Here is a 24340-nt window from a genome sequence, read left to right on the forward strand (position 1 = left end):
AAATACAAATTGAATACAGAAGAAAAGCATATGGTGAGTTTTCATTTAATTTTGAGGCCATTAAAAACAACTACAGTTTTCAGCACAGAGAAGCTTCCTACCTTTTCCAAAGTTCTTCATCAGATTCCATACACTATCTCAGAAAAGTGACTGTTTTGCTGGTCCTGACAAGCTCACTGAGGTACTGCTGTGCAAATTGGCATGGCCTGCAGTGCTCTACATCAGCTGAGCTTCTGTGGCTGTTTTCCTGGCAATTCCTGCTAAATATGCATGGCTTGGGTTTGATATTAGGAAAAATGTCTTCACCAAAAGGGCTGCTAAGCATGTCAACCTGCAAAATGATGGAGTCACCATCCTTGGAAGGATTTAAAAATGTGGAGATGTAGCACTGAGGGACGTGGTTTATCAGTGAACTTAGCAGTGCTGGATTAATGGTTCAAATTGATGATCTTAATAATCTTTCCAAACCTAAATTAATCTATGATTTCTTTGTAAGAAGGAAACCTTACTGCATTTTGCTTCGTCAGAGCCATCTTCACACTGAGGGACGTTGTCACACAGGTTGTGCAATGGGATGCATTTCCCACTGCCACACTGATGCTCATCAACTGTGCAAGCCCCTGAAGGGAAACAAGAGAGAAAAATTATTCTGTAGTTGTGACGAAGGTTGATGTTCACAGGAGGTCTCAGAGTTCACCTGAAGAAAACAGTGTAGATATTATGAAGAACCTCTGATTTCCTTTTCTTTCCATTTCCACCCATCTCTCTTTCAAAATAAAGATAATTTTCAGATAAATAGAACATAATTAAGAATAAAATCTGTGGTACTCTGCCTTGTGGTTTCTGCTCTAGTTAGTGTTGCTCAGTTAGTAGTGTTCTTCCATTGCAAGTGATCAACATGGGAGTGAAAAGTCAAATCCTGCCAAAAGTGACTAATAATTTCAATTTTCAAATGTTCATCACTTTCAAAAATTTTAGAGACCTTAAGCTCTGTCAAATCAAGCATATGAGCAAAGAGGCAATGAGAGCTGAGAGTCTCCTTCTGAAATGTATTTGTTAGGAAAGGTGGAAGAAACAAAAGCAAACGGAATGAATGAGGAAAGTGTTCATACAAGTAGGATTAAGCTACTTCAGAATCAGTTATACAATAAAAACAAATGAGGGGAAGAGTAAATGTAAAATTATAATTTTTTCTGTGGCCAAATTACATTTTTAATGGCTTTATTTGTGTTACAGGAAATATGCAGGCATAAACTTAAATTCAACAAATTGTATACCTTCCTGGACGTACTGACAGAAATATTTGATTATCTAAAGTCTTATTTAAAGCAAGATAATTGCTTTAATTGCTTTACTTCTGAATTTTTAATATTCCTATAAAATGATTCATTCATCAATCAGCATGGTTTGTACCAAATGGAAGCAGAAGAATATGGTTTATAAAAAGCTTGAACCAGATTTTCACAGTCAGTATCCATAACTAATGACAGACATTACACAGAACTTAGTTCTTAATTTAAAGTGTTTTTATTATATTGCATGCTGCCAAAAATTATTTCTGTTCAAATATGTCTTACTTTTCCAAAACCCAATATTTCATAGAAAAAATAAAACACAAAGAAAAATCTGATTTCTTCTAAAGTTTATTTTTTTACTGACAATCCTTTTGTCCTTAAGCCTGCATGCTAATGATATTAGTCTCTCTCCTTTGGCTGAAAAGATCATGAATAAGCATAATTCTTTTGCAAATGGAACATTTAAAGTATATTTAACCAGAACTGGCAATGGCAACCCTGAGAATTCTGCCTTGCTAAGCTTAATTTTCATTTTACAAAGTGTGGGCAAGGCTGGCCCAGCAAAGGTGCTGAGCCAGCTAAAAAAGAAAAAGGCAGAGAGTTGTTGGACTGAACAAATGTGATTGATAAGGCAGAACAAGAAGCAGCAAAATTTTCATATGGACATTTAAACTAGCATCTCAGTCTTGCACAATGGGATTAAACAGAGTTAATTTTATAAATGTAGACCAAAGGTGAAGATTTAAAAAAATATTAATAAAAGTAATATTGTTGTTACTATTGTGAATCCATGAAAATCTGCCATTGGCTAAACAAACTGGGACAAACTTGAGAGATTTCTGAGAGTTAAAGTAAGAAAAAGAGCCTAGATCCTTGCTGATCTTCTGTTCAGGTAAGTGCATGGTACTTCACACATTTCTGAATACATACTGCTTTTTCTTTCTCTGTTCTTCTCCTGTCAAACTTTTACAGAAGTAATACAAAGCCTCTAATTAATGCAGTCAAGATGTGGCCTAGAGTTTGTATAATTATTTGTCCTGCTAAGCTTATTACTGTTCCATGTAATTTGCATTATTCTTCATTTTGCATATTTTGGTAAGATGATTGCTGAATTATGAGTGACAAATCTAACTGTCACTGCCCCCAAGAAAATCAAGAGCCTTTCAGGAGGGATCTGCTGGAACCAGAAACACTGCTGCCCAAATATTTAAGAGACTAGTTCTTCTCATATTATTCACACACTGAAGACCAAATTTTTAGAGATGCAAGAAGGACCATATTACAAATATTGATCAGAGTTACCACATACAGTGGTATATTTTCTTTTCTAGTGCATGTTATCAATAGTAAATATTCTACAAATGCATTTAAACACACTTTATTGACACACTGAAATTATTTTAAAAGTGATGCTTTTTCCTTTTTTTTTTTGTTTGTTTGGGGGTTTTTTTGTTGTTGCTTTTTGTTTTTTAATAGGGAATAGTTAGTATTTGCCCTCTTAACATCTGGAATGATTTTGGTCAAAATAATGACTCAATTTTCTGCATAATATCACAGAGTTGCACATGATCTAGACATTGTTCCAATGACACTAAAACAAACCCATCACTTTTCTTGCCAGGAAATATAAAGTACAGATGAGTAACCAGCCTTTTTCTCTTTAACATTTGCATTTTTTTCTACTGAGCAAATGCTGAGAGTCACTTTGCACTCTCCATGTTTTCTGAAATACATTTGGCCAGTAGTCTAACCTTTTAAAAACAAAGGTTCAGATGCTTACTCAGATGGTAGCCAGTGGTGAAGTTTGCAAGAAATCCCTTCCCAGTTGAAGACTTGTCTGTCCGGAGGATCACTGTCATCTGGTTTGTTGTAGAGAAGACATCTGGTAGAGGGCCTCTCTCTGTGTAGACAGCTGTTCACCAGGAAAACATGAGTACATTCAACCTGTTTTGTTTTGTGTATTTCAAAATGTTCTGGGTTCAAAAGCACACACTGCTTCCACAGGGATGTAGCTGCTCCCCCAAACCTAACTCAGATTGCTGTGGTCAGACCCCAACACCAGATTTGACTAATCAGCATAGAGCAATAAGGTTCAGCTAAGAGATTTTCCATCTGTTTGTCCACACACATAAACAGTCTGACTCCCTGAGAATTTCATCTCACATGGATTGCATGGAGAGCTGAGTGTGTGCACATGTTTTGGAAACCTGATGTCACATAAAGTGTGCTTTCTCAAATTTTTTTCTCTGAATTTCCTCTGAAATGAGAGGAATTTAATTTCCATGATATTATATCCATCAGTTTGCTCCAGCTGCCTGATTACATTCATTTTAGTACCCACTGCTGCTACTTGCCCAAAAGTAAAGAATCTGGTCCTCTGCCATCTCTGATTTCAACCACATCATAAATATTTTCCAGATCAAAGACCTGAAAATGAAGCTGGATGTTTTTTCCACTTTCAGCATTCAAGTACCACACACCTGGAAAACAGTAAAACACACACACACACATACAAATCACCTTTTCAGTAGTTACATTCACTGTGCCTTTTTCCTGTTGAAGGCCTTTGGGGGGGAAAAAATTCTCCTAAATTGTTAATAATCACCCAAGAAATTAAGAAGGTTAAATCTTGTATTTAAAAGCTGTCAAGATCCAAAATTCTATTGTTCCTCATTCTTGAAACATTTTCAAAAATTAATTTTAGGCTTCTACAACACAAACATATGTGTTTTTAATCATTCATGTCAGCTGTGTTTTCTCAAGGTAGTATATCCTATTATTTTCTGACACTGACAATGTGACAAATAGTCTTGTCACTTAAGTCTCATTTGATAGTAAGATAATTTTTATAATCAGTCACAGAAGCCTGTCTTTGAAGTTAAAATAGCTCTTTGCTTCTGTTTAGCCTATACTTTCTCATATTTCATCTAAGTGTGGATACTGTAGAAATCTTGTAAAGCAAAAAAAAAAATCATTCCATGGAGTGAAAAGTATTTTCTTACTAGCAGGAATCTCATTTGGGAACTTGTGGAATGAATCATGGAAATGTGAGCCATATCTCAAGCAGAGCAGAAACACAAAATGACAACTCTTATGATTACCATCCCAGCACAATTCTCCAGAACTGAAGGGATAAATAATTAAAATTTCATTAAGAAGCAATGACAGAGCTCTCTTCCTTGCTTTATCCATCAACAAGACATAGTGAACCTCTTTGAAGCATTCACTTTTGCCAGCTCTCATTTAATCTAAATCAAGTAACATCAGTAGAATAACATCTTGCTAGTATGTTAAGAAACATTCAATAAAGGTAGGATTCTTTACAAAATGCATGCACATATTCTTTGCCTCTAGAAAATGTGAGCTATTTAACAGATGATATTAACCTGGCAGATACACCAGGTTATGGCAAAATGGGGACTTTCATCACCTTATGTGCTGCTGCATTGACATGAAGACATTTGACATCAGAGGCAGGATGGAATTGGCCAGTCTGGACCTGTTCCATTGGATTATGCTTGTTTTCATCCCTTTTTAATCAGCTGGCACATGCTTAGCTTCAGCTCAGTACCATATAGAATGCAGTTAAAAGATCCCACTGTATATGCCTTAGATCTTTTTTTGTTTCTTTTTTGTTTGACAGCATCTGAGTTGGAAAAGCAGATTTAGTATCTCTACTTTTATGTGGTTAAACTTCTCCTGAAGTTTTGGAAAAGAATGACTTACAAGAAGCTAAATTAGGGTAATTGTTTGGAAAGTTTGCAGAGCTGAATGTACTGTTTGGCTCCCAGAGTTCAACCGGCCCTCCACAGTCAGCTGGAAAAGAAAACATTTCAAAAACACAATTAACCTGCTGTCTTAATCCTTTAATCTGTGGTAACAATGATAATTTCTAAAAGTAATTTTCATGATTATTGGTCTGCACACTGTGACCATGACAGAAATAAGAAGACAAGAATATGATACAGTCATGTGCCTAATTTACAGTAATAAAAAAGCTAGGACCTAGCTAGTGCCTGACCACTCTTTTGGTGGAGAAATTATTCTTGCAGCATCAGCAGAGATACTCAAATCTAAAGGTCCTTTTTTCATCTAGCAAGTAAACTTTCAGCAAAAAACCACAAACTTTTCCTTTGTTTTCTTCAGGATCCCAAAAGCTTTAACAGCTAAACCTTCTCAGTAGTTAAACCAGTCATTTGCTTTTTCCTTAAAACAACTGTTCTAGTAGGAAAGACCTTTGTCATCAAGAGACGTATGTACTTACAGGTAAAAATTAATAAAATTTCTGTAAAAGCAAGTATTGTAGATATATGTACACACATAAACATGCACTGACAACAGGAACACAGCTAACTGTAATTTATATATTTGATATTCTGTTTCAATTATAATTTTGATGGTGGTTTACATCCCAAATATATCAGCTTTGTGTTCAAAAACTTTACTTGATATTGAGAAATATTATTTCTTTTCATTTTAGCCATCAGAATGACTAAATGAATCATGAGAATAAACTTTGTTGTTTTTCCAATTTTGTTGCTCACAATTACGTCATTCAAAATGAACAGTGCTCCTCCCCTTGCTTCAGGAAATCATAAATCAAAGCAAAATAACTTTACTTTTTTTTTTTTTTTAATGTTTTATTCCTTGAATTAAAATTGTTGCCTCTTTTTTTTTTTTTTTACCTCTCAGACTTTGGCTAAACTTTAACTCTCTCCTCCCCATTCCTTATGGCTCAAATGTGCATGCCATGATGTCTGATAGCATCTTACACTCTGAGCTCCTTGGTTGGGGACTGCATAATTTATAAATTGTGCCAAGTCTGACCACTGAATCCCACTGGCAGAAAGCTAAAAAAAAAAAGAACCAAAACCCCAAAACCAAGAAAAATTTGAACTTCCTCACAAGAGCCATTTTCTAGAACTTTCTATTTCACTGAATCACTACTGGCAAGAAAAGCCAAAAGCTCATAAAAGAAAAGGAACTGTTAACAATCTTATCCTGACTAATAATTATATTATGTTTCAGCCATATGGCTCACAAGGAAGATTATTTTCTATAAATACCATGGACAGCAGATAAAGATTACATTTTTTTAATGGAACATTATGGCTTGTGAAATCTGATCTGGTCTTGACTACACATAAGGCACATTAGTAGTGATCTTTGTCTATCATGGAAAAATGAGAGAAGAAATTGAATTTACTCATGTCTTGAAAAAATGTTTTAAAAATTTCCAGTGATCTTTGAACATAAATTCATAAGGAGTTATTCATACAGCTGAGAACCAAATAGTAATCACTACCATCAATCTTAGTTGAGCACAAGAGATGTGAGAGAGCACAACTTTTCTCAACATTTTAGAAATTGTACATGACCTGTATCTCTGTTCTTTGGTCTAAACTTCAGTTTATATTGACATAAGTATGGAATGTACACTTTTCCACACTATTTGTGTTAAAAGATAGATTATAAATTAACATGAAGATGAAAGCAATCTTTGTTTTAGATGAAAGTGTAAGGTGACAGACTTGTACAAAAGACAAAAGCAAATCTGGCTTTCCCATGCCACCATCAAAAATATCCCTTTTTACATTTCAAGGAGCTTTTGTGGCACTGTGAATGATGCCAGTGACTCGTACTGAAGCTCTAATTCTAGTAAAAGAAATTGACTCAGCTCAAATTCTTTCATGTCTTGTTTATGGACATGACATTTGCAGTGAAATCATTAGTGTTAGTAAGCTTGTACACATTCATCAAAGTCATTTCATGCTTTGAAGATGATTGATAACATTCACTTTTTTTTTCATCAGGTTACAGATAACACGTAGTAGCATGTACCAATAAAATTATGAAAGTTATTTTTTTCCCAAGCAACAGCTTAGACTGTCCTGTTGTACCATGGCTCCCTTTAATCTCTTTCATAAGGAGTTATAAGCCATATTACCATGTCCCTTTTTGGAATGCTAACATTTTATGACCATGCAGTGGGTAGAGATCTATAGTTTGATATTCCTTTGGTGTTTCTCAGAAGCACTCAGCCACTTTTAGCACAGGGCTGTTCCACCACTAATCATGAGTGCTGCTGACTTGTGAGGTGTGTTTACCCACAGCACCTGAAGGTTAGCTGGAGGGGGCAGACATCAGCATCTCTCCACAAAATTACTTTAATAAAAACTGCTATTGAATTCCAAAACTCATTTTGAGAAACTAGGACTGAAATTACTACTGTTATTAAAATTTCATTTTGCTGACAGACACACCTTGTTGAACTTTACCTCCCTGTTTCTCATGATGGAGCTCTGAAACTGCATTTTACTCTTCCATTTAAAAGGCTTTTGCTTTATCCTGATACAATAGATTTGGAGGTACAGATTTGAGGGAATAATAATAGTATACAGTGTTTCAACATGAATGCAATGTGAATAGTCTTACTATTATTTTAATTTTAGACAATTTAGACAATTTTTTAAATTTTTTATGTTGTCAAGAGAGAAACTAGCTGTGCTTTGAAAGACACAGTAAATCTAATAAAAGGAACATGCTCAATTTTTGCTTTAATGATTTGAAGTTCTATCTGAACGGGCCTTTTGTAGAATTTTTTTTGTCCAAAATTTCATCCACTTGCAGAATAAATAACAAAGCAAACCCCATCTGATATTTTAATGATTTTTCCACAAGGAAAAATCATTGAAATATCAGATTTTTTAGATTTTATCGGGTTTTAATTTTTTTTTTGTTTTTGTATTGAATGGGCTTGGACTTCTTTATCATCATATACAACGTTTCCTCTCTCTTTTATATAAGCTATTGAGATTTATAAGGATAGTTACAAGTATTCTGTTTGAGGTTTTTTGTTTGTTTGGTTTTCTTTGTTCGATTTTTTTTTCTGTGAGATTTTCCTGTTTAGCTCTGTGAAACTGGAATGTTTGGAGTAAGCTTTGACCTCTGTGCTTTCCTCTAAAATACTCTGCAGCTGGAAGGGTCTGGAGAGGCATGGAGCTTGATCTTAGTGTGTTATCCCAGAGATAACTTTATGATGCCGATAAGAGGTTTTGATAAAACTGAGGTTTAAAATTCTGACCCACTCAAACTCAGATACATCAAGAGGTAATCAACAGTGATTTGGTGTTGACTTACTGGGAACCAATGGGGTGGTGGCAGTAGTTGGCCTCACAGTGGGCTCTACATAATTGTCTTCATTGCACTTTCCCTTTGTCAGGCCAATGTCGTCCAGGGCTATGTCACTGGGACCACGCCTTTTAAAGGCATCAAAAATAACCTGTATTCAGGAAAAATAAAATCAGATTTTATAATTTAATGAACCATTTTCAGCTCACTATGCTGCACCATTCTGTCTTTTCTTGAATACTCTTATTTCCACTGTAGTCTACACTGGTGCTACACTCAGGGGAAGGTTTGCAGTGAAATTCTCTCTCATTGGGGATGAGGCAGAATTTCTCACAAAACAAAACAGCACTATGCAAACTGAGTGGATCATTCTAAGGAATGTAGTAGCTTCTTCATTTAAATGATGATCATGATTCAAAAATATTCAATACCTTTGCTTTTTATATCTATTTTTAAAATGTAATTTTAAAAGCAGTTCTGCATTGCTCATCAGCCCAAACTTTTCCTGAACTAATGGCACAAAAAGCTAAAACTAATCTCATTTGTTTTTAACTGCTCTTTAATATCCACATATTTAAAGTAATCCTGCAAACAAGGAATTAGAGCTGGTGAACTACAGTAAGGCTTAGCAATCTTTTTGAGATCATATGTGGTTACATATTTCCTGGAAATCCAATGCAGCCAGGTCACAGATGTATTTATTTCCTCAGATGTTAAATGCATCTTTCTAGCAGTGTTTGCCAGAAATCAATCAAAACTACTGTAGCAAGGCAAACCATCCCAAATGCCTATAAAAAGAAATTGTTTTCAAAAGAGAGGTGCTGAAAGAATTGTCTGGAATAAACCTCCTCCTTTTGTTTATAGATAAGTCATGTCAGTTGTTAATCATTGCACTTCCATCTGCAACACACTTTCAGTGGATTAATCTGTAAGTAATTAGTGAAAACACTGATTCACAATCTGAAGTAATTTAAATTGAAATCTTCTCATGGCTAAACATTTCACATCACCCTCACTATTGAGATTTTATATTCCACAGCAGATTTTGATAGGCTTTGAACACTCTTGTTTTGTGGAAAGCTCTCATGATAACATTCATTGTTCCTTGACAATGATCATGTTTTCTGAAATATTAATACTTTAAGTTCCAGAGTAGGGAAAGGGGGCTGTGGAAATTTAAATGGGGATTCCAGTCTTCTGTATGCTAATATTTGTTTGATGGTAGATATTTTAAAATTATACTAAGTATTATCTTTGGAATAGTGGAATTTTGGATTCATTTCACAAAAATCTCTGATATCAGTTTAGCTAAAATAAATGAAAAAAGAAAAAAAAAGCAGCTTAACAAACCTTAAAATCAGAAGTTTCATTTAAAGTTAGTTGTCCATAATTCCAGTTGTTTCCATAGTTTCCTTCTTTCTCAAAAATTATCTTTTCCTGACCACGCTCATTGCTTATGCTGACTCTTAAACGGTAAACATTATCCCCATACATGAAATACCTAGAGGAGGAAAAGCATTTTATTAGAACAAAATCAGAATTAGAACAAAGTCAGAATACATGAAAAAATGTCACTCTTTTTATTTTATAATGTTTCATGAAATCAGGATTAATTTGAAGCAAGCATGAAAATAATATTAATTGTATGTTTAAATTACACCTGGAAGGGTAGAGACCTATTTAAGCTTCATGATGAAAAACATTTCAGGGATTCTAAATATCCTTTTTGCATAGAAATGAATATTGGATGCAGGGTGAAAAAGAAAATACATCATAGCTAACTGCAAAAGTCAAAGCTATGCAGGAGTTAAACTTCAGGCCTGGAGCTGAGACTGATTGTGGAAATCCAAACAGAACCAGGCTGGTGTTGCCGGCACGCTGAGTGGGAGTAATATTTTAAATGAAAGAAAGTTCTTTGGGTACATTCTTAAACAAAATACAAGTTTAGGAATTATGTAACAATACCAGAAGCTTAGACAATAGGTGTCTGAAGGGACCAAAGGCAAGCTCAGGATCCGGACCCGCTCTTCTGTGAATCCAAGCCCAATGGGTGTTGAAATATAAAATCCTGCAAGATAATGGTCACAATTTAGCCAGGACAGAAGAAATATCTTTTTTACTTATTGAATTAGAGTTTTTATATTTAAAACAACATCAAGCACAGATAGTGCTGCATGATTTGGAAGACTCCCGACACAGTAAATGTGGGGGATTATCCCAAGATATGTTCATCAAAGAGATATTAAATTGAGCTTTTAAACTTCTTGGATACTCCTCAGAACTAGATGAGCAATGGGAAATTAGTCTTTTCCAAGTCAGTGGGAATTCTGTCTTATATTCTGTGAAGGGAGCAATACTCCTGCCTTTATAAAAATGTCTTCCTGTTTGATATTGATAGTGATTTTGCTGAAGAATTTCCCAACATTTTCATAATTTGTATCCACAAATGACAATGGGAAATATGGATTGTGTGTTGAGAGGGTGACAGAATGACTATGTGAATATTTTATAGCAAGGTGAGGCATTATAAACCAACAAACAACAAAAAAAACCCCTTTATGTGTGAAATTAAGTTTGTAGCTTTTTTCTGAGATAATTTGTTGCAGCTGGGAATTTGGACTTCTTGTCACCATACGAGGTCACGCCACAGAAACACTGAAATTAGTCATAAGAAATGCAAACTTAGTCAGCTTTAAAATAAAATTCTTGCTTTATTTAAATCATGGGTGTAATCTTTTATTTTCTTCTATCTAATCAATACATATAAATGCAAATATTATATTAAGAAAATTTTCAAATTAATATAGTTATAATTATATGAATTAAATTATATACACTGTATTCTGTTATTTATACGTCCAGATTATCTAGTTTTTTCAAATGAGAGGCTAAAATTCCTGAAAATTAATCTGAAATCTAAATCAGGCCTTTAATTTCCTCTGTTGACTTAGAGAGCCTGCAGTAAAATAGACATGGTGCCTAACTTAAAGATAAAAGTTCTTAATATAATTCTCTGTTTTATCAATTCCCTGAGCATTCATAATCAATTTTTGAATGTGTATTAAGGCCTTTACTTTTCAGGAGAAGAAAAAACCAGAAAAAGTGTTTTATGAATGTAATAGCTTGATATTTATGATGCAATTTACTCAATATACAGGTCAGAAATTTAAATATGCAATACAGTAGTAACATTACACATAGGAACATTGCATATTTCAGCTTAGACTTGGCATAGGAAAACTGAGAGCCCCTAAAATGCATTAATATTTTTTGAGAGAAAGAAATCATTGTCAAGTGTTCTGTTAAAAAAATTTACATTCTTTAATCTGATTTGCATTCTAGGAGCCCAATGGGAAGACAAAACAGTGTTCTGAAGATTGTTAGGAAATGTGCTTTTACTCAGAAAGGGGTGCATAATTTCTATCTGATAAAGTGCAGAATACTATTTTTCTTTTCCCAGGAGTAACTTCTTTCAGAATAATTTGCAATTTTCCCATTCATTTGTCACTGAATAAATTTTATGTAAGTCTTGCATAGAATACATATAAACATTGCAAAATTCAATTTGTATTTTATCTGGTTTTAGCTGGACTGACAAATCAGCTGAGACAGTGATTGTTTGGTTTTATTATTAAAATAGAAAAACACTTATGGAGTCTAATGCAGATATAAGGATTCATGATACATTCAAAATCCAATTCCTATCAGTATTGTCTCTTTAAACAGATTCCACTTTTGATATGACCATTCTTCTAATAAAGTTATTTAACTGTAACAGTTACTGGAGTGTTTGTGGTGTGTTTGGCACAGTAGGTGAGTGTGCTGCGCAGTAACCAGGGACACAGATGCCCCCTGAAAACTGCAGGTCAGCTTTATTCAAATCAAAATTATTTTGTGACAACCATGAGGATGTCAGCAGGAGAGAGGGATGAAAGAGAAGTGATTTGCCTAATAATGCAATTATACTTTTTTTCCCCCCTCAAGTTATACATACAGATTTTTGACCTATAACATTTTTGCCCAATAGAAATTTCTTTCTCAGATAAAGCATTTTGGTGTAATAAAAGCATTGAAATTTTTAGTACCTCACACTTAAATAATTTTACTTTTTTTTTTTTTCCTTTTAGTTTTGGTGTATTTCCACAAGATGGCAATCAGAAGAATAAAACATTTAATCTGGTAACACTGACATTTTTATTGCAGAATAATACAACATTTTAGTAATACCACTATGAAGAATCCATAATGCAGTGACATAAGCTAAATCAAGTTTTTCCTTCAATCTTCAAGCCACTTTTTTGATCTTACCTGAAAAGTTGCCAAATGTATGATCAAATTCAGGACCACTCATCAAGGGAAAGGTAGGACCCTGAACTCTCTCCCAGTCTGAATCATCATCCAAATCTTGTATCCAGAAACAAAAGCCATCTTCAAAAGTGCAGTTGATTTTCTCATAATCTGTGAATAAGAACTTCTAGTAAATAAAAGATGACAGAGATGGTGAGTTTTTTCTTAGAATTACACGGGGAGCAGTGATGAATAATGTCAGTTTTTAAATATGTTTGTAAATCAGCCTACAGTGACTTAATTTCCTCTATAGGAAATGCAACAAAATTACTCAAATAAGCGTGTTTTCCTGAATGTTGTTCCTAGATGTTGTTCTGAATGTTTTATTTTATAAAGACATTGTGGTCAATGATTTCATAGTGTTTAGTGAACAAGCTGGCTGAGAGGAATCTGATGGAGGTGCAGACACAGTTTTATTTATTTATTTATGAATTTTGTAAGACATCACTCTACTGCTAGATACAGGCCTGTAAACATGTGTATGGCCTTTCAGGAATAATTTATTTGATATTTAAATCAGTATGAATTTATTCAAAATGGATCTAGATATTGGACTGAGGCCAGAAAATGTTGCTTCCATTTCCACTGCCATTTTCTCAAACTGAAAGTGTAGATTCACCAAAATTTTGGGATAAAAAAGAAACAAAAAAACCAGACACATACACATACACACACAGAGAGAACACTTACTGTTCAGTTCACTTGCATTAAATGCAGTGTATGTTGCATTAAAGCCATTATAATTCTCTGCATAATCGGACATAAACAGTGCTGTAGCCTCATGAGAAAAAATGTAAATTGTTTCAGGATTGGTCCCTGACAGCGAAGCTGAAAACAAATAAAAAAAAAACATACAGTCAGAGAGAAAATAAACACAGGCACATTAAAATTTCCAGTATTGTCACAAAACCATAGTGGATTAGTTTATTGAGTCTTAAGGAATGCTTTTCCTGTTGTACTGTGATCCTGCTAGAATAGCTTCAAACCCTTGAAGCATTTAGCTGTTTGGCTGACATATAAATATTCTGCATATTCCATCTCTCATATCCACCAATATGGATACCAGCTAGTCTTCTGCCATTTCTCATTCCCATTCTCTACCTATTTCCAAAAATAAGGATAAATAATAATATATCTTTCTGATATACTATTCTTCCTACAGTCTATCTTCAGAATATGTTTTCAATCTCTCATAGAATTCAGCTGTAGAGACTGAGTCTTATGAAAAATGGGTACAATCCCAGTTTTCAGAGTAGAATATAGAGACAAGGTATCATCAGTATTTCAAGGTCTGAGGAAAACAATGTATTCACAAATACTTGGAAAAGATTTTCAGGAAGTTTTGTAGCAATTCTCCTACTTTTTCAGTTTAGATACTTTCATTTTATGTTACTGTGTGTGATATTACAGGAACTTCTGACAATATATTTCCAATGAAACATGGACCCCACAAGACCATGAGGCTGATAAAATTATCAAGATCATTTCAATAAGATCTCAAAAACACAAATAAAAATTTCATAATGTATAAGGGTTTTATCTGGTCAAATTAAAAGGCAGACAGGTATATTGAGATTGTCTAACAGGGTAAATTCATGCAGATCCAGTCTTCCTTTTAAACATACATGTGCAGCTTTTGATACCTCAAAATGCTTATTTTACCACTTAGATTTTAGTATTGTTAACGGAAAAATAAACTTACCTCTTAAAACTTTGTTTTGTCCTAATCCTTCAAAAATACTCAGCTCGTCTGCATATGGTTGTGTTTCAAAAGAAGTGAAGTTCAGTTTAATGGACAACCCTTGAGGCACTCTAAGGCAACAAAGGAAACATAAACTCAAAACTGAAAATCTATTATTTGACTTCAGTAAAGTCATTGAAGTCATTGAATGTTTGAATGATAGGTTCAGAAGCAACATGAAATTATCTTAATCAAGATTATTAATCAAGATGATCTATTTGTCTAACTTCCAGCTTGTAAAATTGCCAAAAAATTTGACATAAACCTTTTGTAACAATGTGCGCACACCTTTAAGCCCTGGAGTTAAGTGTATTCTAGAGATTGAATGTTCTGAACTCTAGAAACTAATTATCAGTTCTAGAAGGGTTTTTTGGATGGTTTTGGCTGGGTTTTGTTGTCCTCTGCATCTCACTGAATTGCAATCCCTTTTTTCATACATTTTACTCTTATATATCTCACTGCTCAGGTAGACTTCCCAAACCCAGAGGAACAGTATCAAGATATCAATATGAACAGCAAGATACCAAAATCTCTGTCCTGAAAGTCCAAAACACTGTCTCTTATGACAAAAACAGGGTTTGCAAGCAGGTTTGATGATGTAAAGTCCACTCTTTGGGAAATTGTTACAAATCAAAATCATCACACCCAAAGTTTAATGACCAGAAGTCACTTGAAGTAAAGCGTAAAAATTCTTGGCCTTATTTTGCTACTGTTATGCTCTATGAATAATCTACAGTTATGCTGTATGAATAATCTATATTTAATTTGTTCTCCCATTTCCTTTGCACTAGACACATATGGTAGTCAAAATTCTAAAACATTACCAGCTTAGTTACCACTATGTGGATTTCTTTTCAAAATTCAGAGTCCATGAAAATAATCTTTTAACAGCAATCTGCTGGTGCCTATCAGTAATGATAAGTAGAAAAAGGTGAAATAAATACTTAGATATTTTGCCTTTTAAAATTTTTTGTTCTTGTAGTAATTTTATATTTCTCCAGATAGAAGAAACAGCTTTGGTTAGAAAAGAGTAAAACATATAGTTGGAAGGTTCAGGAAGCTAAACTTTCAGGGAAATATTGAGCATATTGCTCTCTAAGGAGAGGACGTTGGATCTTCATTTAGAGTTAAAGGGCATGAAAAAAGCTCTTCCTAAAGGTAATGGGGAAATATTTCTAGACAAAGGCAAATCCAATCTCAGATGTATTATAGGTTGCCTTCTAACACATTTTTATAGGGATAATAAAAAATGTAGGTTATTGGAAAACCCAAAAGTTCCCTCATGGAAACAACTCTGGAAGAAAGACAAAATTTGAGTGCCACTTTAAATTTCTTAGGGCTTTACTCTCAGCGTGGCTTGATTTCTTAAAGCAGTTAAGTGGAAAATTAATTCAGGTGGTTGCTTTTTGTCATTTTTCAACCTGCAATTACACATATCTGCAGAACCTCTACTGTATTATTTGCAATTGCTCATGATTCTTTCCAAAATGATGTTTTTAGCAGCTACATCCCTGGTATAGATATCCACCGAGTACAATGCTTTCTGCAGCTATAGCAGCTCTTGGAGCAACACCAACAGTGTAGAAGGAAGGAGGGTACTGGGGCCATGTTTATTTACTGAGCTCAAATTCTGCAATGCCATGAAATGAGGAACAAGGCAGATATACTCAGAAGGGAAAAAATTGTTTTCTTTTCCTGGGACACACCTGTATTTTAAAGCCAGGTGTTGTCAGTAATTACTGGTGAGCAGTACCACTGAGGATGAGAAGGAAAAAATGTGCTAAACAGAAGGAAAACCAAGATTTCAGGGTAAAGATGAAAGTTCTGAACAAAATCAAAGCTTAACACTTTCAAAGGAGCCTTTGGAATGAGAAGCTCGAACCTTTTGCAATTTTAAAGGCAATTTCTTAATCTCCTTTGAAATCTGCCAAATTAATACTTCTCAGAATCAAAGAGCAGCCATTATTATGAAACCATAATAAGAATGACTGCCTTTCAAAGCAGTAACTTCTGAATTGGCAGTCATAGGAGAGATTTTTAGGACTGTCTAACTTGTGATCATCCAATTTTTTTTTTTGATATGTACTTTTGGATGAGATTTATCATATAGTGTGGCTATCTTTTTTCTCCCTGTCCCAAGAAATGGACCTAGAGAGTCAAAATCAAAGAGTTGTCCCTATCTGTAGGTATATATCCTTGATAAAAAAAAAAAATTCTACTTCTTGTTCCTGACGCTTAAGAGGCATTTGGTGCTATTATGTAAAAATATAATATAATATAATATAATATAATATAATATAATAATAAAATATAATAACTTTATAATTCTAAAAGATACTTCTAAATTACATGGGTACACAGATACTCTTAATTCACATATAAACCCTTTACACCTAAGTGACAAGGGAATTCTTGAAAACTATGTTAAAAAAGAATTACATCATATAAAGCCATTATCTGAAGGCTACTATTTCATATAATCCTTTGGGGAAGAAAAATCTTGCAATTATTTCGAATTCTGTGATTTATTTTGAACTTACACTTATGTTCCTCTAGATGTATATAACACACAAGTTTTCTGAAAATTGTACCTAAAAATTTTTGTAAGTGGAAAAAGTGTTGATATAGTTATGGAGCTCATGTATGAAGGTTTTTAAAGAAAAGTCACATAAACAGAAAGGAGAAAATTATATTATATATTTTCTATGCTGAGGTATTTGGGAATAAAAGCAAATGACATAAGACTATTGTGCAGGAAACAAGATCACCTCATAATCCAAAAAAATGTTAGGTACAAAATTATTGGAAAATGGCTTACACTATTATCCATTTGCAAACAATGTTTTCATTATATGGCTTTGGATAATTCATAGAGTGAAAAAACCCAGAGGAGAGAGTCAACATGAATTGTCCATCACAAACTGCAGCTGTAAAGATATAATGAAGAACATTTGTCAGAATGACATTTGAAAAACAGAATCAGAGCCCAAATGTGGATGACCCTGGATATTGATTTACATGGATTACCTTGTAACTGCTTTGTAAGCAACAATAGGAAGACAAAATAAAATACAATATCAATTTATTACCATTTCTAATTCTTATCACTGTTTGATCTCAAAGTACTATAGGAGAAGAAAAGTAGTACAGAAAATTCATTTTTAAATTCGACACAATCCAACTAATCCAAACTAGTCTAAACCAATCCAAATAATTCAAAAACAGCAACCGGATTTAGCTAATCCAATACTTTCATTTTACTCTATACTTTTATAAAAAAGCAGGATCTTGCCTTACCAGTTCTTATCTACAACTACTTTAAATCAGAAAACTGTGTTTGTACTACCAGAGACAATTTGATATCACAGGAATAAAAGCAAAAGGGGATATGGTTGACTATTGTTATCTCTACTTTTATAAGCTTCCTGGTTCCTTGTCTTATATATTACTGAGTACTTGAAGAGATAAGTGGCTCTCCCAAGTTTCCTGTCAGCTATTGAATTCATTCAGCTGAGGTAAATGTCATTTATCATCATCTATTTTTTCAAAGGGCTTTCAATATTTTTTTTCCTTGGCGTTGGTATTCTATTTTATGAAAGTTCTTCACTTAAAAATAGGGGGAAAAGTATTTTTAAGCCTCAGCAAGATTGGAAAGGATAATTCATATAGAGATTTTTATATCAGCAGACACTGAGGAACTGCTGAAGGTTTTGCCTCATCTCTTGAACATTATATTAGAATCTGTCTAATAATGTTTTCTCTTCAGTTTTTCAAAAAGTATCATAGTAGCTTAACACAAAGATAAAATCAATACCACACATGATTATCTGCAGAGGTAAGGACAAGTTCATCAGTTTGAGGCAGCTGATCAGAAATTATACAAAGCTTTTAATTAATTTCTGAAATGAAACCATACCTATAATGACAGTCCAAATTACGAATAACCAAACATATTGAAAATTAAATGGGAATTTTATTGAGCATAGTCTTCCTCTGGGAAATTATATATAAATTAATAAATTGGGCCTCCTTGTGTGTTGATTTTATAAGTGCAAAATTCTTTTGGCCTGTCACTGTAGCAAACACAAAATAAAAGTCAAGCTTTGTTTCATGCAGCCATATACCATAAATAAAGACTGTGCAGAATGAACTTTGCCAACATGCCTAATGCATGAGCTGAAATAGAAACATATTCCCTTTTGCAATCTTTGAGAGGAAAACAGAACACATAAGATTTTAAATACTTAGAAAAGGTCCATGAATGATAGTTATTATTCTATATTAGCATTAGAGCTGGGTATTGGTATTGAAGTACTTTCTTTCTCCACTTTCATTCACATATTTCCTGTCCTTACCAATGAGAAGAAGAAAATCAGTGTGAGAAGAACTGATTGTTCTTGAGCTTGTTATCAATGAAGATTAGGAAAAAGTGGTCCTGTTAACAAGTAAGACATAATCTGATCTAAAAGGAGTCTCATAGGATGGACAACAATAAAAAAGATGAGCATACTTTTCTAATAAAATCAATGACAACTGTTTGCTCATTCATTTCTCTTGGAATCACAGAATGGATCAGGTTGGAAGGGACCACAATGGGTCCAACCTCCCTGCTCAAGCAGGATCAACCTAGAGCATCTGGGACAGGATTGTGTCCAGATGGCTCTGGAATATCTCCAGTGAGGGACACTCCACAGCCTCTCTGGGTGATTTGTTCCAGTGTTTGGTCACTGCACACTGAAGAATTTCTTCCTCATGTTCAGGTGAAACTTCCTGTGCATCAATTCCTGCCCGTTGCCCCTTGTCCCATTGCTGGCACCACTGAGCAGAGCCTGGTCCCTGCTCTGACCCCACCCTGCAGGCACTGACAGACACTGATGAAGTTCCTTCTCACTTGTCTCTTCTTGAGGCTGAACAGGTCCAGCTCCCTCAGCCTTTCCTCATAAGAGATGCCCCCTATTATTATGATTGTTCTTATCTTCTTATTGTTTAATTTTGTTTGTTCCTTATCTCTTAAGAGACAGTGAGTAAATTCAAACAGGTCCTTAGGTGTATGGTTAAGGAATGTGTCAGGAATGAGCAGGAAGAAGCAGGGACTGGTCCTTTTTCCCTAAAGAACCTCCCAGTGCTTCCTCCTTGCAGGGAGCAAGAAGCTGTGGTCAAAGATGGATGGGCATGGAAGTCATTACATTTTGCCTCATCCTGGAGCCCAAAGAAAAGCTGCAGTTGTTCTCCTAAGGAGACAGGAGATATCCTTTGAAGGAGCCACTTCTACTCTTTCCCCAATATGTATCCTGCTGTCTACTTCTATTTAATTCTGTTCCATGGGACATTATGAGGACTTCAGCCTGTTAGCCTTGAATTTGGGGGAGAATCTCCCCAAACTGGTCAAATCCAGCCCACATATTTCACTTGACAGCATCTTCCTCTGCCAAAGGCCAGTCAATTACTTTCTGATTAATCTCTCTCAGTGCTGCAGTGATGTTGTGAGGTGAGTAATCACAAAAAATTATAGTCTAGTCATATAATAACTGCAAAGAGTCTGCAGAAACCCCTCCTGGGATCAGCCTCCAGTCTCCCTTTCTGTACCCCTGCGTGGCTGCTTTACAGCAATGCCAGTCATCATTAGTGGCTGCTGCTCAGACTTCACATTTCTCTAGAGACCCTTTCACTGAAATTGCTAGCTGTACTTTTGTGAAGCCTTTTGTTACTGCACTGCATTGCAGAGCCAGAAAGAAACCTTTCAAGATAATTTTAATCAATAAAACAAACAAAAAAAAGGGTGTTCAGTTGCTTGAATCTCTTCTGAGAAGCTAAGATTTTGCAATCTCTTTTCTGCAATTCCCTTTTCTTTTTTTCTGAAGAAAATTGCACTTATAACAGAGAAGTTCAGCCTGTCACAAAGCTTCAGGATCAAGCTTTGAGATTCTTTAAAAACATAATTGGTCTTTTAGTTGTTTGTTTGTTTTTAGAGCCTAGCATTTCACATGCCTCTGGAAGCTCGAAGCAGACTGCCCTCACTGTTTTCTTCTTATCACAGCAGAATGGAAAGAAGCTTTCCAGATTTCTAGCATCAAATTCTATAGTTAAAAAAACCAAACCCAACAAACAAACAAGCCAAGAAAAACCACTTAGGGAGTGTTAATTGCTCCCATTTCTCCTAAAACATTTGCAATGTTCTATTTGAAATACAACAGAGTTTTAACTGAGAGCTGAGGCTGTGGAGAGCAATGCAGGCAGCATTAACCCACGCACCTCCCAACAAAACTGCAGAGCAGTTGGGTAAGGAGCACTGCAGTCAATTCCTTGGTACAAACAGTTTGTTGGGGAAACCAGGAAGTCACATGGACTCATAGAGTAGAATAATTTAGGTTAGGAAAGACCTCCAAGGTCATCGAATTCAGCCTTTGCTGGATCACCACCTTGTCTGCCAGACCATGTCCAGTCCTTTCCCAAACACCTCCAAGGATGGTGACTCCACCACCTCCCTGGGCAGCCCATTCCAATGCTAGACAACCATCTCTGTGAAGAAATTCACCCTGATGTCCAACTGGCACAGCTTGGGGCCATTTCCTCTTGTCCTGTCACTGGTTACCTGGGAGAAGAGCCTGAACTGCACCTGGCTCCATCCTCCTCTCAGAGAGTTGTATGGTATGAGAAACTGATCCCTGAGCTGCCTTTTCTCCAGGCTGAGGCCTCCCAGCTCCTCATATGGATTATTCTCCAATTTTTTTACTCTTCCTCTCCAGTCCCTCCATGTCATTCTTGTAGTGAGTGGCCCAGAAATGGGCACAGTAGTCAAAGATAATACAAAAGCAAATAATCTGACTGGCACCACAGGATAAACGCTCTTTTTGTTAAATTCCAGTGGGGTTTCAGGTCTGTAATTTCATAGAATCACAGAGTGGCTGAGGTTGAATGGGACCTGTACATGTCATCTGCTCTGAACACTATTTCATATCACTGAGGCAAATCTTCACATTAAATTTGCGTATTATTTTGTAATTTACATAATATTTATGTTAGTAATATTTCTACAGTAAGCAAAAAATGTATAACTGTAGCTATGATATTTTCTGAAAAATCATTTCATTAGGATTTTTCCTCCTGAGAAGCTGAGAGGCCTCAGCAACAAAATGTAAACAATGGTTGTCTGCTGCTGTGGAATGCAACAGGTGCATCTGAGATTGGTCTCATGTTGGACTTTCTAATTAAGGGCCAATCACAGCCCAGCTGGCTCGGACTCTGTCCGAAACACAAGCTTTTGTTATCACTCTTTCTTTTCTATTCCAAGCTAGCCTTCTGATGAAATCCTTTCTTCTATTCTTTTAGTTTAGTTTTAACATATAGATCATAAAATAATAAATCAAGCCTTCTGAAACCTGGAGTCAGATCCTCATCTCTTCCCTCATCCTCAGACCCCTGAGAACATGGTCACCTATAACTTTATATTAAAACAGAAAGACTCTAATATTCATTATTTATTAAGCATATATGCTTCATTAGCAAGAATTTTACAGAACATTTTTCCTCTTGGAAGATAAATATTATAAAAATTACTCATTATTATGTTTAATAGAATTGATTTGGACTTCCCTGTGCAGTTTATTGCCCATGAACTATTTGCAAACAACTGACAGTGTTAAGCATGTGTAAAAAGAATGATTCACAGGAGTTCACATTCTTACCACATCTTTTTTCAGATTCATCTGAACCATCTGGGCAGTTCAAGACTCCATCACAAAAGAATTCTTCACTAATGCAGGTTGCACCATCAGCACAGAGTTCAGCAGGTGGCAAACACTCAGCTGGAATAATAAGGATGAGAGCAATAACAGCACAACAGTAATGCAGTCTCACTACAAAGGAAAATTGACTTACCTCTGCTTGCTTTACCACAAATCAAATCAACCACTCTATTGTGTTTTACAAAACTGCATTTTTAGAAGCCTGGAATGAAATATCACATACTAAAAAGATAAATTTGGCAGAGAATGGAGAGAGTTCTCAGAAGTGAAATATGTTTTGAAACGAAGCTTGAAGCAAGGCTGGAAGAAAATGTCTGTGAATTCCTTTTTTTTTCCCTTTACACAAATAAACTACTTTGTGAAATATAATGAATAACATTTTCCAATTTCTTGTGTTCATATAATGTGAGAAAATTGTACTTTGGTTTAAATAACAGTGAATAATCTCTGGATTTAGGTAAATAGAATTAATTGATTTCTTCAGCTTTAACACATCACACTGTTGCACCTCATCATGCTAAGAAATCAGATTTTTTAACCAGTATATCCTAAAAAAAAGAGCCTTTAGATTCTTAAGCACCAGGATTATCAGAAACCATATTCTGTTCAGATTTACAAATTAAATGTGTAAGTTAAGAGCAAATTTCTGTTAGAAGAATAAATGGGCAGATCCTTGAAATTGTAGGTCCTACTAATAGTCTTTTTCTAGAGCATAAATGTTCATCTACTGCAAACAAACTCTTAGTCTTTAGAGGGTTTTGGTCCTAGATATCTTTAGAATTGAAGTAGGTCCTATTAAAGTGAACAGAAACATGCAGCTAAACTAAGCTTTGGAGAACTACTGATTTGAAAATTGTTAAAATTGCATTAAATTCTATAGAACTATTCACACAGTTCCTTGTCTCTACTTCAATAAATGCTTACGAAAAAGATCAACATTTCTGATGCAAGAAGGAAGAATAGTAATCTGTAAAATTTCATCTTTTTCATTTTTTTATAGAGCTGTTAGTTCTGTAATCAGATTAAGTATGACATTTTACTGTGTGTCCCGGACTGCCATTGGTGTGGATGTATTGCAGCACCTCAAAGTGCTTTACAAAACATTCTCAGTGTTGGCAATGCAAATGTCACAAAGCCACAAGATTTACCATTTTGCATCCAACTGGAAATTAAAATGAACCAAACATACTCCAGTAAAATGTTGGAGGTGACACAGGGCCAGTGAATGAATCTCCGCAGATGAGCAGAGACAAAACTGAGCATTCTAGATCCAGAGCAAAAATTCCAGCCAATAACCCAGGAAGAGATTTTGCACAAACCCATCAGGAAAGAAATCATTGTTTACACACAACCTGATAAATCCTTGGTTTATTCAACTCAGAAAACTAAACAGCACTGCCACCTCCTGGATTGAAAGAAATCATTTTTTCCTGCTTAAACATTATGACTTCTCTTTTAAATTGCAAATTACCCTAAATTGTGCTGTAAGTGTTACATTCAATTAAATAAGGGCAGTAAACACATAAGACTTGAACACATTAGACTGTTTGCAGAAATCATATATATTTCACTATATAAGAAGGCTGGAGAATGTTTTCAAAGACTCAAACATCTTCAGCTTTCTGTCCATTGGAAGTCACACTTTGCTATCAGTTTGCTTATTTTATTTTCCTCATAAAAGTAAAAAGAAAGAATATGAATTTTAAAAAAAGAACAGTTACTATTAGTGCCAATGTGTGCATCAACATGCATAACATATCCAGCATTTTTTGTAGCATGTACAGTCTTAGAAGTCCCTTCTCCTTGAAGAGGTCTCCTTGGTCTAAGGCAAACCTGCATATCCTGAATTTTCAGGAATGGAATACAAGGATTGAATCCTGTGAGGAAGAGTCTGCACATAAGCAGTGCAATTTTGCAGTTTCAGATTGCTCTGTGGAACCTCCCTGCTCCTCCACACACACAGAGTTACTCACCCATTGTTGTTGAGGGCTTGCTTGTGGTGAACTGTCCTGAACCTGGACAAACAAAACCCAAGGTTAGAACTCTACTTCTTGTTGCTGCCCTGCCCCTCCACACACACA

At 35.0% G+C, this 24340-nt stretch overlaps 1 protein-coding gene across 1 annotated transcript in view; it reads right to left on the minus strand.

Annotated features, from left to right (window-relative positions):
• The window catches only part of TMPRSS15 (transmembrane serine protease 15), a 51614-nt gene that overhangs the window by 15345 nt on the left and 11929 nt on the right, over window positions 1–24340 (minus strand). Inside the window, exons 9-20 of the mRNA XM_058824669.1 lie at window positions 22200–22319; window positions 17333–17441; window positions 14476–14585; window positions 13464–13601; window positions 12735–12884; window positions 10392–10494; window positions 9777–9927; window positions 8436–8577; window positions 5022–5111; window positions 3650–3775; window positions 3076–3207; window positions 510–620 (exon numbers count right to left, since the gene is read on the minus strand). Of these exons, the coding sequence (XP_058680652.1) occupies window positions 510–620; window positions 3076–3207; window positions 3650–3775; window positions 5022–5111; window positions 8436–8577; window positions 9777–9927; window positions 10392–10494; window positions 12735–12884; window positions 13464–13601; window positions 14476–14585; window positions 17333–17441; window positions 22200–22319 (1482 nt within the window). The remainder of the gene's footprint in view (window positions 1–509; window positions 621–3075; window positions 3208–3649; window positions 3776–5021; window positions 5112–8435; window positions 8578–9776; window positions 9928–10391; window positions 10495–12734; window positions 12885–13463; window positions 13602–14475; window positions 14586–17332; window positions 17442–22199; window positions 22320–24340) is intronic.

Source organism: Ammospiza caudacuta, chromosome 2, assembly GCF_027887145.1.
Source record: "Ammospiza caudacuta isolate bAmmCau1 chromosome 2, bAmmCau1.pri, whole genome shotgun sequence".
Classification (NCBI taxonomy): Eukaryota; Metazoa; Chordata; class Aves; order Passeriformes; family Passerellidae; genus Ammospiza; species Ammospiza caudacuta.